This window comes from Coffea arabica, chromosome 11c, assembly GCF_036785885.1.
Source record: "Coffea arabica cultivar ET-39 chromosome 11c, Coffea Arabica ET-39 HiFi, whole genome shotgun sequence".
In the NCBI taxonomy this organism is placed as follows: Eukaryota; Viridiplantae; Streptophyta; class Magnoliopsida; order Gentianales; family Rubiaceae; genus Coffea; species Coffea arabica.
The window spans coordinates 39986655-39999037 of NC_092330.1; the positions used below are offsets into that span (position 1 = coordinate 39986655).

Below are 12383 nucleotides of genomic sequence, written 5' to 3' on the forward strand. Positions count from 1 at the left end.
AGACTTGGTCAATTTTTTTAAATGAATACCCAAAAATGCCCTTGTGTAATGAGTTTTAATTTATTTTCCTATACAATTATAAGATTATCTAGTATAATTATAAGGAAAAGGTGTCAAAATTTTCATGTCCATACCTACTATTTGATAAACAACTATAATAATAATTTTATCACTATAATTGGATACTTTTGATGGTACTTTATTATGGATTTAGATTTATAAGATAGAAAAAAAATGTTGAAATAATTCATTTAGAATTTATGAATTTTTTGGGTGGTGGGATTATCACAATTTGGTAGTGATTTTGGGTCATTTCTTTTGATTTATTGTTAATTTTAGTACTAAAAATAGAAAACAATGATCAACAAAAACATTGGATTATATATAAAATTAACTTGTCAAAAAAATTACTAGTTTGACATTTGGTTACAATAGAAACTAAAAACATAGCGGTAGTTCTACAATTTTATTGGCAAAAAATTAAAAAAAAAGGAATAAGAAGGAAAAATAATAAAAAAATAATTTTAAAACTCATTCTAAATATAAGCATACCAAATAAGGGAATTTCATTAAAATATTTAACGGTAAAATTGTCATTTTAAATAATAAGGGAGGCATGTGTAATTTTTCAAACCTTAAAGGAGCTCAGTGAAATTGTTAGGAATCTCAGGGGAGGTTTCTGAAATTATCCCTAAATTCTAATCATTGTTGACTTGGCACTGCCACACAGTTGGCCCGGGAGCTTTGGAGCAAGTTAACAGCCTTTATAATGAAATTGTAAAATAACTTTTATATTAGAAGGTACCTTCATCACGATCTAAAAATTGCAGGGGCGCAAAAAATCTAGTTTTGTGAAGTTAGGGGCAAACAGCCCCCCAAGTTTTGTGGGAATGATGAACTGAACAAAATTCATATGATTGGGCTATCCCTAGAATAATTTCCTTAGCGTGCTTCTCCGTGACCACTTGCTTTTACGAATGTTAAGAAATCTTGAAACGGAAATACTTAAACTAAAAAATAGCCGACAAAGAGAAACTTCATTGCAAGACTACCAAAAAAAAAATAATAATAATAATAATAACTGTTGTGAGTGTTTGGATAGTGTATTATTTGGAATCCCATTTGAAATAATTACTGTAGCACTTTTTGTGATGTGATATATGTGAGATAAAAAGGTGGTTGGAAATATAAAAAGGTAGGTTGGAAAATGTGTCTATGATGCAAGCGAAATATTATTTGGGATAATTGAGGTATCCAAACAAGCTAGGATCCAAATAAATGAATAATAGCAGCAAATTATGTCCTTGTGTCTTGCTTTGACTGCCAAATTCGCTAGCCAACGCCTTAAATGTCAATACTCAGAGGTGAAATTAACTCTATTTTTCGTTTTCTAGCTAGGACTAGTTGTGTGTGGAACGAAGGGTGTTCTTATCTGCTTTATTATTTTATTCGAAGGGTGTTCTCTGTCACTACCGCATTCGTAACTCTTCAAACACTGTATAATTCTTAACTCATTAAAAGTTTGCCTTCTGGCCACGTTTTTTGAAATTCAGGTGCTTCCCTCGACTTGTCAAACAAGTTAGCCACTACCCGAAACCGTGTAAAGTACAAATGCCAGATTTCGTCCATTTCAGAGCTACAGAGAGCAAAGAAATGGAGATCTCAAACGTCCCATTTCAGTACTCAGTATTAGGATTCATCTTACAAAATTTGAAGGAGTCAGTTCAATGCAACAGTGAATTAATTGGTGGAGTTTCAAAAAGCGTGAAGGGACTCTGCGGTGATCCTGATACATTGAGAGCATTCATCAAGGAGTACTACGAGAGGCGGAGCAACAGCCAAATCTTGGAGAAGTTGGCGAACGAGATAAGAAACGTGGTTTATCAAGCCGAGGATGCAATTGAAACTTATATTGTTTTGGAATCAAAGCATAAGGGTCGACGTACAATTGGTGTAGCGGCCGATCATATTGGTGGTTATGTTTCTGATGCTTTGAATGCCACCAAACAGATTGAGGATGTTTGTAGAAAGTTGAAGGAGATATATCAAATCAAGACGCCGTTGGATCCTGATGCCATGCAAGTTGGTCAGAGTTCCAAAAGGATTCCAAAGAAGGAAGAGGTAAGGATGGGCTATTACTTCCCTTTTTAAATTTTTTTTACAAGGCATTGGTATACTATTTTACTTCGAAGACGCACCATTAGAAATTCACCTACTCAATGGGGTACAAATTTTCCCATGTTGTAATCATTTTCCAACTTCTAATCCTTGTAAGTGCATGTCCTCAATTTCCTATTCTAAATTATCTTCGATGATCTTGGGGTGTCGTGCCAATGTTGTCCATACCTGCAGGCTGTCACTGAAGAGGAAGATAATGTGGTTGGCCTAGACGATGAAGCCAAAAATGTAATTGAACTTCTTACCGAAGGATCACAGGAACTAGAGGTTATCTCAGTCATTGGCATGCATGGTTTAGGAAAGACCACACTAGCTAAAAAGATTTTAAATGACCCAACGATTGAATTCAAGTTCTATAGTCGTGCATTTGTGGAAGTCTCCCAAGAATTCGAGAGAAGGGAAGTGTTCCTCCATATTTTAGGTGCTTTTACCAAGATCACAGAAGAAATTAAGGACTTGTCAGATGACAAATTAGTTAAAGAACTTCACCGGCAGTTAAAGACAAGGAAGTATTTGATTGTCTTAGATGATGTCTGGACTCCAGAAGGATGGGATCAATTAAAAGTTGCCTTTCCCAACAATGACAAGCAAAGCAGAATATTAATTACTAGTCACAATGAACCTGTGGCCTTTCATGCTAATCCAAGTTGTGATCCTCATTACTTGCGCTGTTTGGATTTAGAAGACAGTAGAGAGTTGCTAAGAAAGAAAGTTTTTGGAAAGAGTGACTGCCCAGGAGAGTTGGAGAAGCTTGAACTAAGTATCCTGCTGAAATGCGATGGATTGCCTCTAGCAATAGTGATACTTGCAGGTGTTCTCTTGAATTATAGAGACAGAACTGATTGGTGGAAAAAAGTTACTGAAGATTTAGATCATTTTGTTGCTAAACATCCAGAACAAAGCCACGGAGTAATAAGATTAAGTTACGAACACTTACCTCCTCACCTGAAGCCATGTTTCCTCTATCTTGGGGTCTTCCGTGAAGACATTGGCATCCCAGTTTGGAAGCTGTTGCAATTGTGGATTGCAGAAGGATTCGTACAGAAAGATCATGCTATAAGCTTGGAGGAAAAAGCAGAGGCTTACTTAGACGACCTGGTGAGCAGGAATTTGGTAATGGTGGGTCAGAGGGGATCCAGTGGTCGAATCAAAACATGTCGTATACATGACAGTTTGCGGGACTTCTGCAGAAGGGAGGCGATGAAAGAAAATCTGTTTCAGGAAGTTGAAAGGTATGATCAATCTACCTTTTCAACAGAGCACACTTCCTTGGATAATGCCTGCCGCCTTTGCATGAATTTCCATCTTTTGGATGGTATTGAAAACCTATCTGGTATACGTGTTCGCTCTTTTTTGAGTTTTGCCAAGAAAGAGACTAAGCTACTTCCAGAACATATCTCGTGCATCCCTAGAGCCTTCAAATTACTCAGAGTGTTAGATGTTAGACCAATCATATTTACTCGTTTTCCTGGTGAGCTAGTCTACTTGGTTCTCTTGAGATATATTGCTCTCTCTTCTAGATGCAAGATCCTTCCAGAGAAAATGTCTAACCTACAAATCTTGCGAACTGTTATATTTGAAACATCATGGCCTACCCTTGAGATCAAGGCAGACATATGGAAGATGCCACAACTAAGGCATCTAATCACCAACACTTCTGCATGTTTACCTTTGCCACTTGCAAAAATCCACAAGGGTGAACCCTCCATAAGTGCAAATCTACAAACCCTTTCATCAATCTCACCAGAGAGTTGCAAAAGGGATGTATTTGAGAGGGTTCCTAAACTCAAGAAATTGGGTATATGTGGGAGATTGGCATCATTTATGCAGGGCAACAATGAATCCAGCTTATTCGACAGTTTCTCCAAGTTAGAGTTCTTGGAAAATCTGAAACTAATCAATGCTGATTTCAACTCTAAACTACATTTCCTTCCTCATGAAAGCAAGTTCCCAAGGAGTCTAACAAGGTTGACTTTGTTAAATACCATGCTTGATTGGAAACACATGTCAATACTGGGAAAGTTGGAGAATCTTGAGGTGCTCAAATTGAAGGACAACGCATTTGAGGGAGAGAGATGGCAAACAGAAGAAGGTGGTTTTCTTCGCCTTCAAGTTTTGAATATTGGCAGCACTAGCTTGGTAACTTGGAATGCTTCAGCAAGCGATTTTCCAAGACTGAGATGCCTGGTTCTTATGCACTGCAGTAAGCTCGAGGCCATACCACATGGGCTTGCGCAAATAGCCAGCCTCCAAGCAGTTGAAGTATATTGCACCAGTAATGCGGCAGCTTCTTCCGCTAAGAAGATTCAGGCGGTGAAACTAGAATCGCAATCACAGCAACCAAACACTGGTACCAAAAGTCGCGGATTTAAGCTCTCTGTTTACCCTCCGGAAGAGTGATCTTTCATGACAGGTAAGTGAAATAGTTTTTCTTCCACCATTTTTACTTATCTCCCTCGTTCCTTGATCATCTTGCAACTTAGAATTTGGTCCTTCGCAATTGAACCAGACCTTTCTTACAGTTATCCTAGTCGACAATGCTCATTCATTTGATTTGATTCCGATTGCAAGTACAAGAGTGACTCTGCATGTCCACATAATTTTGTACTTTTTGAATATGCATTCATCTGTTGCAAAAGATTTCCCGTCAACTAAAAGCTGCCCTATAATAAATACAGTAAATAATAGGATTATTAACTAGTGGACTTCGTGTAGCAAGGTTATGCATCTTAGACACTCAGGAAGTCTTGTTTTCATGCAGGCATCATTAACATTTCCAGTATTTGCAAGGCTGCCTGGAATATTTTTCAGTCGTCAGTATTTTCTAGTACACTAGTTGGTTTGCTCAATTTTAAACATGATTTTGTTGCAACAAGGATCGGTCCATTGGATTTCTATTGGGGTTAAGACGCCTGCTAGACTTGACAAGGTAGCAACTCTATTCACTATTCACAGGATAGATCCCGTCCTTCTACAACAATTGCAGTGGACTTTGGGATTTCGAAAGATGTACGTGCAAAGCTCTATCCCGAGAATATGTTCCATCGAGGGATGGGTTGCGAAAGGTTTATGTGTAAAGCCTAGTCAGTGTATTGTGTGACGGTTTGTTGGTGTAAAAGACTTAAACTCTTGTCCTGTTACTTGAGTGTGATTTGGATATTGGCCATTGCTTACCGTAATATGCTATCAAAACAAATGTAGATATTAACACAATCACGAAAAAACACAATAAATTTTTTCAATTAATAAAATTTGTGTTAAAAATTTGTGTTAATTTCTATACAATACATAAAACGAGAGCGTCAATATATTGTGAATGCATCAGTATATCATATCGCGTAAATACACAATGTCACTTTTTTAAAATTTCTAATCTACCCTTCATAATAAGGATAAATTTGTCCCAATCTATTAGGGGGAGGGGGGGGGGGGGGGGAAACCTCCCCACAAGTAGAGAGCTATTTGGATCAACCGTAATTATTTGTTGAGATTATCCACTTTTTCACACTAACTTCAACTCCCTCCCACCAAATCTGTAATGTGCTGCTCAGCTTTCATCATCTTTCTAAACAATTATCTATATTAGTACAAAAGAATTTGACCAATAAGCAAATATTATAAAGAGATAATTTTAATAAATATATTTTTTATTAACTGCACACACGAAGCACTAATCTATATTTATTCTTATAGAATAAGAATTCATATTTTTTGACTCCGAAGTGCTCATTAACGAGGCATTAATAAGGTCTTATTTGACTCCGAACTCCTCATATTTTGCGTTCTTTTTCCATAAGTTTGGGCAAGACAAAAAAAAAAAGAATTGCAAGTGCATTGGGTTGTGGTTTTCAACAATATTATGTACTCTGTTATGTTACGAGAAGTATTCTTTAATTTCAAACAAAATGCTTTACAATGTGCAATTGTGTAAAAGAAGCCCTCTGATTATTTTTCTTTTACTTTTGTTATAAGATATCACATTTGTAATCTAGAAATATGGTTACAGTTACTCTACTCTGAAGCAGTAGTATTTCGAGAAAACTCCAAACATTGGCACTAAGGTGAATGCAGCAGGGAAAGATGAGAGGCTAATATGCACAGTTTACAAAAGATGAATTCACGTCCCTCCATTTGAGAAAGAATTTTTAACAAGAAGTTTTCATGCACCTTCCCACTCTCAATTCCATTTTTCTAGTTAATACTAATGGTACGAGTCATTGCTGCGTTAAGGGTGTGAATTAAGACCGTAGTAGGAACGTGAATTTAGGGCTTTGTCTCAATATTTTATTATAGAACTAGCATGCTAATCCCTTTTTTCACAAAAAAAAAAAAAAAAAAAAAATTTTGGTTTCTTTTACCTAGTTGTTACCATCTCAAACTAGGTAGAAGCATCAAAAACTCGTACTGACTTGTTGAAATCCAAATTCTAAGTAAACCGTCTAGCAGAGAAGATGCACTGGTTCTTTTGTCCAGGCTCCAAGAAGCAATCCTGTGGAACTGCAGCCTGCCTTCTTTGTTGCACAAATTGCAACCTCAGACGATAATTTCATTCTTTAATTTCTACCAAAAAAAAAAAAACATGCTCCATTTCCTTGAAGATTTCATGTAGACAGAGACTGTGGATGGATAATGAAGGGTGAATTAAATCTGTTTCACATTCATGATTCAACTTTGGTCTCTTCACATTGCTGACCTGACAATGTCTAATAGAGTAAAATATTGAAAAAAAAAAATGGCCATTTTTCGTCAGTTACCAGGTATGTGGGACCAAAGATGGCCAGTTTAAAGGGGCCAATTGCTTTAAAAATGTTCCCTGGCTCTTTGCTGCATAAAGAAAAGTATTATAGGATGCCATGATGGAGGAGCAACCTTGGTTTTAAATTTCTTTGTAAGGTATATATGCCATAACAAATTTGTCCTAATTCCAAGTTGGATGACTCATTTGAAATAAATCTAAATTTACGTACGAACGTAAGTTCTCAATGCTTCCACTGCAATACAATCTGATGATATATGAAACTTGTGATCTCAACACAATCAATAACAAGTGTGGTCTTCTTTTTTTCTTTTTTTTTTTGATATGTTACATATATGTCTTGTTTATCGAACATTATTTGCACAATTGTAAAAAATATATCAATATGTTTTTTTTTTTTTTGGTGCTAAGGAGAGCCATTGGCTCATTACATGTTGATAAAACGAGGGAAAACCACTCCACACATGCCTTAGCCCAGGAGTTCTTTAACTGTCTGCAGTGGATCCCCAAACATTGTCAAGCCATAGTCTAGACTTCTTCTCAATTTAGCTAAGTGATTCGCACACCTATTCCCTTCTCTCCAGATATGTTCCAATCTACAATCTCAATCTGTAAAAAATATATCAATATGTTAAAAGTAGAATAATTGATAGAACCATTCCCCAAATCTTTTTTTTTTTCGAAGACGACAACTGTAATATATTCTAATCTATCTTATACTAAAGGGAGAAAGTGGACCTAAGGAAATCTAAGAATAATTCGGAGGGGACTGAACCATCACCGAATCAAACGGGTGCACTACACATTCATCTGAATTTTTTGAAGCAAATTCATATTTTAATGTGATAATTAATGAGAGATAAAATTTGAACCCTTGCTCCAAAACTTGCCTCCCATACCGCCATGACTTAAAGGCTTAATGGTGGCCACCAACTGGTGGTTCCCAAGTCCTTTTCTACATTTATTATGCATCTGAGTTGGCAATGGAATAATTGCGGTGAAGTCATCCGCCATCAAAGAATCCGAATTGCAAAATTATTGCCTTTTCCTGTCACAGAGAAAAAATCTTTCTTGGAGGGGTCCTTACTTCTCACTGTCCCTTGTCTCTCCTGCTCAAGCCACAAACATACATCATCTGAAGGTAAGTAACTAATTCCAACCTCTAATCTCAGTTTACTTAAATAATGCCCAGAAGCTAATATTGATAACTAAAAGTTAAGTGCAGACTTTGGACTCTAGTTGAGATGTAGCACTTCTGAGCTTTCTCAGTTTGTTAGTCCTAATGCAGTGATGCACTTTCTTTGACCCTATTTTCTTGCAGAAGACAAAGCATAACAAGCTTCAAGAAAAAAAGATGGCTTTTCTAAGAGTAGTGGGTAACTATTTAACATCTCTGATCATTCTGCCATATGTATCATTTAGCCCAATTACTAAAGGTTTACATACTGCTTTGTTTGATGGCAGTTTTGTTATGGGCTGATATGTTGGCAGCATATGTAATGTGGATAATGCCAACATACTTGACAAATGTTTGGAAACTGGGATTTACTCGTGCTGCTGGAATCATGAACGTAGCCAATGGCCTCGCTAAAGTTTTACCCCTCGTCTTTTTCTTGATTGTGGACTGTGGCCTTGGTAACTACTGGATGCTGCTTCTCTCAAGCGTATCCTATGCAATTGTAAGTTCTGCTGTCAAACACTTCTTTAGTTTGATTTCACAGTGTGCAAATTTATATTGTTAGGAGATAGGACAAAACAGTTGTTTGATTGTCTGAGACTAGCCCCATTTCCAGGTTCCAGCATCAACTGTCATCATTTGATGAAGCTATTGAACATCTGATTTTACTAAACTATTGGAGTTGCAAGAAATGAGTAACAGTTGTAAGCACAAACACGTCAAGTACCAAGTGGAAAAAGGTCTAGAATATGCCAGGATGAGGTTTCTCGTTAGTTGAAAGTTAAAACTCTTTGATACAGAAAGATGACATTGATATTTCAGTAAAATTGTTGCAAAAGATTTTGTATACTCCATCTCGCTTGGGAAATATTTTGCTTCTCTCAGTTAACTAGAGATAGTAAAGATTCTGTAAAGATGTGACTATACAGGTCTATGACCGTTTCTAAATAGGTGAGGCTTAAAAGGCTCCAACTGCCTCTTTGACAATTAACTTTTTGCTACTGAATTCGTTGATCGAAGTTCTAAAGTAAAGAAGACAAACTGAGCTTGTTGATGACTGTTGACAAATTAATGAACTAGGTGGAAGGTAGCAAACACTAGAACAGGATATTATGTCTAAGCAACAGGCGATAATTTGCAGACTTCTTGATCTTATCACTAGAACCAAGTACTTGTTCAAATTCTGTCCCAGAGCTCAACTAAATTGGATAGTTTCATGTTAAAGGCTAATGCACTTAGAGAACATATCAGCTGTAAATAAATTTCTAGTTGCAACCTAAGCAAAACACAGAGATTTTTGCTATTTGGATTTGAACTTTCTTTCATCTATAATCATGTGTAGGGTTTGGGATTTTTGTCTATGTCAACACCACCAGTTCTAGCCAAGGAAACTGGGAGCTGTAAACACTACAAGCCTGAATGCATTGGTCACACGCAAAAGGCCCTTTTCTATACAGCTTTAGCGTTGATTGCTGTTGGAATAAGCGGGCACATTGTATCACTAGTTGCACTCTTTGTTGATCAGTTTGAAAAGAAGAAAGCTGATGTTAAATTTGAGAAACCAAGACATCAGGGTAGAAGGAAACGAGGTGGAGCTACAAGTGATGGACCAAATAAGCAGGGTGATGATGCCGAAGATGATATGTTGTCACAGCTTCAATTTCAAGCAGTAGAAGCAATGCTGGCTCTTGTGAACAGAGAAAAAGTAAAAGTATTCCGAGCTTGTCTTGTGATCCTTTTCCCTGTTATTGGACTAATTGCTCTTCCATACATAAGACCATGGTCACTTCGGTTTGGAATTCCAGCAATTTGTACCTTGGTAGCAACAATGGCATTCTTGTTGGGCGCATACAATGACAACAAACCGAAAGGAAGTCCAGTAACAAATGTACTCAGAGTTCTTGTGGCCTCTACTCTGAAAATGTTTCACAAACTTCCAACTGACAGTTCCAAACTTTATGAAAAAAACGAGCATGATGATAAAAAATTGAGTCATACTGAAGGACTCAGGTTTGGCATATATCCCCTCTTAATATGATCTTCTTCATACAAACTTTTTTCTGTTTGAGAAATTTATATTTATACAACTTCAAAATTCATACTTGCGAAAAGTTTTTGACTAGAAACTCCATCTCCAGTTGTAGGAAATACTTCTACGACTTCTTTAAGTAAATTAAAACTAATCTCAAGTTCTCCAGGTAAAGAGACCATCAGAGCATAGAGATGATGAAGCACTGATTTGTAAAATTTATTGATTGTTATTCTCTTAGGTTCTTGGACAAGGCTGCCATCAAAGAAGAACCGGTGACAAACAAGTGGAGAGTCTGCACAGTTACAGAAGTAGAAGAAACAAAAATCATTGTTAACATGCTTCCAATTTGGATCACCTTCATAATTTGTGGTGTCGTAACTTCTATAGGAAGCACCTACTTCGTGGAGCAAGGAAACCACATGAATTTCAAGGTTGGAAAATTGAAGTTTCCTAATTCCATCCTTCTGGTCCTATATGAACTAACCAAGTCACGATCCAAAACAATGTACACCTTCATTGCAAGCCACTTAGGAGGAGCAGGACTAAAGAGGTATGCACCCCCAGTTGGCATTGCATTTGCTACACTATTTTCAGTACTATGCTGCATAGTTGCTGCCTTAGTTGAAACTCGAAGGTTACATGTGCTTAGAGGTCATGGATTACTTGACAAACCAGATGAGAAAATTCCCATGACTGTGTTTTGGCTGCTTCCACAATACATTCTTCTTGCTGTCCTTGACTCATTTTATGAAAACAGTGCTGCTTCTTTCTTGAGTGATCAGAGTCCTCCATCAATGAAAAGGTACCTCGTCTACTTCAACCCTGGACTATCTGGGCTGGGAATCATGGGAAGTGTTTTATCAGTATTCTTAGTTGGTAGAGTTAGTGAACGAAGAGGAAAAGAGAATTGGTTTCAATATACCTTAAACAAGAGTCGCTTGGATCGCTATTATCGGGTCCTTGCTGTCCTAAGTGCTGCAAATTTCTTCTGGTTTCTTGTGGCAGCATTAAGGTACCCTTACAGGGAACCTACTTCAAATGATGAGCAAGAGAATGGAAACGAAGAAGGTAATGCCATGGAAGCTGTAGAAGGTGTTATTCCTAATATAGAGTAAACTGAACACACTCGTGAGCAAGAAAGAGTTACATATAGAGAGGATGAAGTTTCCACCGATGCTATTTTTACCAATTTGTGTTGCGGTATTATAACAGTAATTTATAAATGGGGAACCAACTAGAATTGAGTGGCTGGTGGTTGAAATTTTATTTTATTGTTTTCATTGCATTAGTTGATTCGCCTAACTAATCAAATCAAACCGAAGGAGGAAATTACATGATGAGCAACCTCACCTCGCCAGTTCTTTTCTCATTTTTTGTCTCCATTCTTCAATTCCCTTCTCAACTTTTACAATTTCATTAATTGGCTCAATAATCTCATGATGATACGCCATAGATGCCATCCGTCACGTATTGCAACATTACAATTTTTTAAGAATAGTGAATGGTCTTCCTTCCACATAAACAATTTATTGTCTACCATCTACTGTGGTTGGAAGGAAGGATCCCTCGTAATGCTGACCAGACAAAGCACTAGTCCACAACAAAATAAAGAAATGAAAAAATAATTGCTACCCCCCCCCCTCCCCCCCAAAAACAATGAAAAAGAGAAATGCAAAATAATAGGACGACATTAGAATTATGTGCTTGTTTCTTCTTTGTCTTGATCAAAACGTCATCAAAATCCAAGAATAAGGAAAAGAAAAGAAAAAAAAGCAGATTACTTGGCCAAAAAGATGGAAGAGTGGAAACCTGATTCCTTGCTTGAAAGACCGGGGGAGATCTCTTCACACGGGCAATATTCTAGTTGGGCCGAAGAAAGTATTGGACAATGACTAGGCTAGTCCGCTAGTGGCGCCCCGCGCGAATGGTTCAGCGATAGCGCCTCTCTCACCGGTAATTCTTAAGATCTCAAGTTCGAGTCTCCGTCCGTTCTACTGGGTTCCTCCGCGCACTTATCGCATTCGGGTCGGATTAGGACGCTGGATCTGGACCGCAAGAGATTAGTCGAACCCCGTAAGAATTGATCCGGACACCCCTGTGTCGAAAAAAAAAAAAAAAAAGACTAGGCTAGTGGCAGGAGGGGAAGTTACCAAATAAAAATGTTGACTTGTTTATAGAGAATGAAGATTAAATTGTATTTTGGGTCAATCCGATTGAATTATGAATATTAAGCTTGCATG

At 37.3% G+C, this 12383-nt stretch overlaps 2 protein-coding genes across 2 annotated transcripts; both read left to right on the plus strand.

Annotated features, from left to right (window-relative positions):
* The first annotated feature begins 1611 nt into the window (after positions 1-1611).
* LOC113716220 (putative late blight resistance protein homolog R1A-10) lies at positions 1612-5318 on the plus strand. Its single transcript, XM_027240518.2, has 3 exons — positions 1612-2121; positions 2353-4591; positions 4940-5318. Exons 1-2 carry the CDS (start codon positions 1612-1614, stop codon positions 4576-4578), a joined length of 2736 nt encoding a protein of 911 aa, XP_027096319.1. The 3' UTR covers positions 4579-4591; positions 4940-5318.
* A 2624-nt stretch (positions 5319-7942) lies between these two features.
* On the plus strand, positions 7943-11409 carry LOC113717248 (protein NRT1/ PTR FAMILY 5.5-like). The gene is made up of 5 exons (XM_027241986.2): positions 7943-8075; positions 8256-8310; positions 8399-8613; positions 9454-10121; positions 10382-11409. Exons 2-5 carry the CDS (start codon positions 8289-8291, stop codon positions 11256-11258), a joined length of 1782 nt encoding a protein of 593 aa, XP_027097787.1. The 5' UTR covers positions 7943-8075; positions 8256-8288; the 3' UTR covers positions 11259-11409.
* Positions 11410-12383: the final 974 nt, after the last annotated feature.

What these genes read in the sequence shown, in the direction of transcription:
- LOC113716220 (XM_027240518.2), top strand. Translation starts at nt 1,612, where the DNA reads ATGCCAGATTTCGTCCATTTCAGAGCTACAGAGAGCAAAGAAATGGAG. An exon ending in GGATTCCAAAGAAGGAAGAG is followed by an intron (nt 2,122 to 2,352) that starts GTAAGGATGGGC and finishes CCATACCTGCAG; the next exon opens with GCTGTCACTGAAGAGGAAGA.
- LOC113717248 (XM_027241986.2), top strand. Translation starts at nt 8,289, where the DNA reads ATGGCTTTTCTAAGAGTAGTGG. An exon ending in GGCTTTTCTAAGAGTAGTGG is followed by an intron (nt 8,311 to 8,398) that starts GTAACTATTTAA and finishes GTTTGATGGCAG; the next exon opens with TTTTGTTATGGGCTGATATG. An exon ending in AGTCATACTGAAGGACTCAG is followed by an intron (nt 10,122 to 10,381) that starts GTTTGGCATATA and finishes TTATTCTCTTAG; the next exon opens with GTTCTTGGACAAGGCTGCCA.